Source organism: Botrytis porri (genome assembly GCF_014898465.1).
Source record: "Botrytis porri strain MUCL 3234 chromosome Unknown BPOR_008, whole genome shotgun sequence".
NCBI classification, from domain to species: domain Eukaryota; kingdom Fungi; phylum Ascomycota; class Leotiomycetes; order Helotiales; family Sclerotiniaceae; genus Botrytis; species Botrytis porri.
This window is the reverse complement of record NW_024066082.1, coordinates 76,343-80,059: the sequence shown is the minus strand read 5'-3', so window position 1 is coordinate 80,059 and position 3,717 is coordinate 76,343. Positions and strand designations below refer to the sequence as shown.

Here is a 3,717-nt window from a genome sequence, read left to right as displayed (position 1 = left end):
CTAACCCCTAATTTTCTAATTTCATAGTTTTTAGGTTTTAGATTTTAGGTTTTAGGTTTTAAAGCTTTCGGAGACGAAAGCCTAAAACTAATAGAACTCCGCATTTTATCTTTTAGAACTTTCCTATGATTTCGAGACTTCTAGGATTTCCATGACTTTTATGACTTTTCGGGATTTTCGGGATCTCTTTAGTTTTTTCTCACATAACATACTAGCGGAATGCTATCGATTTCTAACTCCTAATTTTCTAATTTCATAGTTTTTAGGTTTTAAAGCTTCCGAGGACGAAAGCCTAAAGAGGAAGACAACCCTGTTAAACACAATTGATTATACGAACTGGGAAGGAAATAGAGTTTTTAATTTTTTTAGAATCTTTTCGATTTCAATATAATACTCTATCGGAAAGCTAATGGAGCTCCGCCTCTTTAACTTTCAAAAACTTTTCAAAATTTTTCAGGGTTTAGGTTTTATATACTTTCGAGAACGAAAATCTACTGAAGAAGATGACTCTAGTAAATATAATTAATCATATAAACTATTAAATATAACTCATCTCTTTATTAAAACTAAATCGATATTACTAAAATAAGGAAAGGGAAATAATTTATTTTTCGATTTTTGCATTCATGAATAGATTTCTAACACTTTTATATTATAATATAACTTTCTTCGAGTCATAAAGAAATTAAACCTTATAAAATGAGAATATAATTCTTATAATACTAGTCTATTACTATAGGATTTAATAAGGCTTTAAATTAATATTAGTATAATAACAATTTACTATTAAATAGCTTTAAATCTCTAAATAGTTGTAAAGCTTTCAAAAACGAAAATATCAAAAAGGAGATTCTATTATAAGCACTAATATAGAATTAATACTAGATCAATTATTATTTTAATATTAAAGAGTTTTTCATATGCATAACTTTAGGAAACACGGTTTTGAGAAATTGAAAAAAAAACTTGGAATTCAACCTATTCATATTATAATACTCATCTTTACCTTGTAATTTATTATTATAATCAAGTGCTTACCTTAATGCGCGTATTCATGGTGGGGGTGGCGAAGAGTACGATGTACTCCGTAGAGCTTCCCTCGGCTTCCTGTTGTTAGGTTCAGAATCAAGAAACGAGATTAGGTACTATGCCACAGATTTCATATTCAATCTCATCTTTGAGTTAACGGTGAAGTTTACACTCACTTCAGCCTCCAGTTACATGGAATGGAATGACCTGACCGAGTTTGGATATCAACAAAAGTACTTGTTGGCTTTTTCTTCTTAAATTGAAAAATTCAGAATGAAGCAGCGCCTAATTCAATTCCAATACGGATAATCCTGAGTCAGTCTAGATTTATGTTACAAAAGCAACAATACTTCATACAGGATGTATAGCTTGTCACAAATCCACTTCAATCTCCCAATTTGCTTTTGCTTCTAAGCAGATCAAGAAAACATTGGAGTCTAGACAGCTAATCGATTTTCTCCCTATCACTTGGCATGATCCAATTGCCAAATAACAGTCCGCAAAAACTATATGCAGGGACCAACGACGAGATAATTAAGGAGACCCAACCTTAAAGTACATGAGTATATATTACTGGGTCGGTTAAACTAAATTCATCATATTCGAAAGAACCGAACAAACGGTCATCTAACTCTTGTCTGTCATAAGGATTGGGATCATGGGTATGTTTATTTTGGCCGTCATTCAATTGGCTTTTCATTTGAAGTTCGAGTCGATTACCGGTCCTTCCATACGCCACTATTTCCAGCATGCAATCGGAGAGATGAATAGAAAACCTTCTGGGCAATTTTAGGGTATGCCTACATGTTTATAAGGAACAATCTCTCCCCATCATCAGCACATTCTTCTTCACTTCCTTAAGCACCTTTGCTCCTCACGTCCACTGTTGAATATCACGCCTTTTTCGACAGCCTTTCGCACCTTTCATATATAACTCCAAGTCAAGTTCATTCACTCTTTTCAAGTACATATCTAAATTTCCAGTCCGAAACCAAATCAAAAAAACTTCTACCCACCCTTTCAATCACACAACCAAATTCAAAATGCAGCTCCCAATCAAGACCCTCGTCGCTCTCCTCCCCTTCTTTCTCCAAGCCAGTGCTCAAGCTTCTGGTTCTGGTACCACCACTCGTTACTGGGATTGCTGCAAGCCATCTTGCGCCTGGCCTGGCAAAACTACTCTCCAATCTGGCTCTGGACCAGTCGGAACCTGCAATGTTAAAAACTCCCCTCTCTCAGACCCTACTGCAAATGCTGCATCTGGATGCAACGGTGGAAGCGCCTACATGTGCTCAACCCAATCTCCTTGGGCAGTTAACGATAATTTGGCATATGGTTATGCTGCCGTTCACATTGCTGGTGGAAGCGAGGCTTCGTGGTGTTGTGCTTGTTATGAATTGACTTTCACCAGCACTGCTCTTGCTGGCAAAAAGATGATTGTTCAAGCTACGTACGTTGAATCCCTTTTCCATTCATATCACTTCCTTACCCCTGAATTCGTCTTCTAACATTACCTTGAATGTAGTAACACCGGTGGTGATCTTGGCTCAAACCAATTTGATTTGGCTATCCCAGGTGGAGGTGTTGGAATTTTCAATGGTTGTACAACCGAATTCGGTGCTCCTCCCTCAGGATGGGGTGCACAATATGGTGGTGTCTCCGCCGCTTCCGCCTGCGCAACCTTCCCAGCTGCCCTTCAACCAGGTTGCAACTTCAGATTCAACTGGTTCAAAGGTGCTAATAACCCAGCTGTCAATTTCAAACAAGTCGCATGTCCAGCAGCATTGACCAAGAACACTGGATGCAAGAGAGCTGATGATTCAAGCATGCCAGCTCCAGGTGCTTAGGGGAGTGTATCCGCCTCCCCAGTTGCAAGCACTTTACATCTGCCAAGACCTCTTCTGTTGCTGTAGCACCTAGGTTCGCAAAGACCAATGTCGCCGTTCCTCATTCCACCTCTGCTTTAACTGGAAAAGATGATGCTTGCGATGCCGAGTAAATTACGAAAACTAGGACTTTCGACAGGTAATTGAGTTTGATGAACCGTAGAGGTAGAGGTAGAGATAGATGCTGCGAGAAAGATGGCTGGGTAGAGAGCTGGTCAAAGATGATGAAAGACACCTTGTAACTATATTTCCAATCGCCAAATTAAAATATGAGTTGAACCAAGTTTTTGATAAAACCATTCTACTTCTCTTATACTGCTTATGAATTATCGCAGCATTTTGACGCCTTCTCTGTCACAATGCCAATTCATACTCACAAATGCAACGTTCCTCCACTTCTACCAAACCCGTCCGTACACCAATATAAAATCGTCTGTGAGAACCTTGTCGTCGTATATCGATACGATAAGTAAGGTATTTTACCTTGCTGGCTTTGGAGCTGTTATACATATGTAAACTCCTTCAAACAATCAGTGTCAAGGAATGGGGTAAGTTTTGTGCACTTCGAAGTGATTTGTCTACGCTTGGTTGCAGTTGCAGTTGCATACATGTCTCAAGACCCTAAAACAATTTATTAATAACGTGGTTTATCAGTGAGTGGGTCATATCAGTGGATGGGTCACCCATTTTACATACAAAATTCGTCTGTGCGTAACCGTGCACTTTCTTTATCTGATAATATAATTTGAAAAAATCTGAAAATATTGAAATTCAACTATATAAATATTATAAAAATTTAATC

The 3,717-nt window shown here is 37.9% G+C and overlaps 1 protein-coding gene across 1 annotated transcript; it reads left to right on the top strand.

Annotated features, from left to right (window-relative positions):
* The first annotated feature begins 1,774 nt into the window (after window positions 1-1,774).
* Window positions 1,775-3,475, top strand: EAF01_006199 (uncharacterized protein). Its single transcript, XM_038914453.1, has 2 exons — window positions 1,775-2,479; window positions 2,555-3,475. The coding sequence occupies exons 1-2, from the start codon at window positions 2,073-2,075 to the stop codon at window positions 2,874-2,876; spliced, it is 729 nt and encodes a 242-aa protein (XP_038769408.1). The 5' UTR covers window positions 1,775-2,072; the 3' UTR covers window positions 2,877-3,475.
* The last annotated feature ends 242 nt before the right edge of the window (window positions 3,476-3,717 follow it).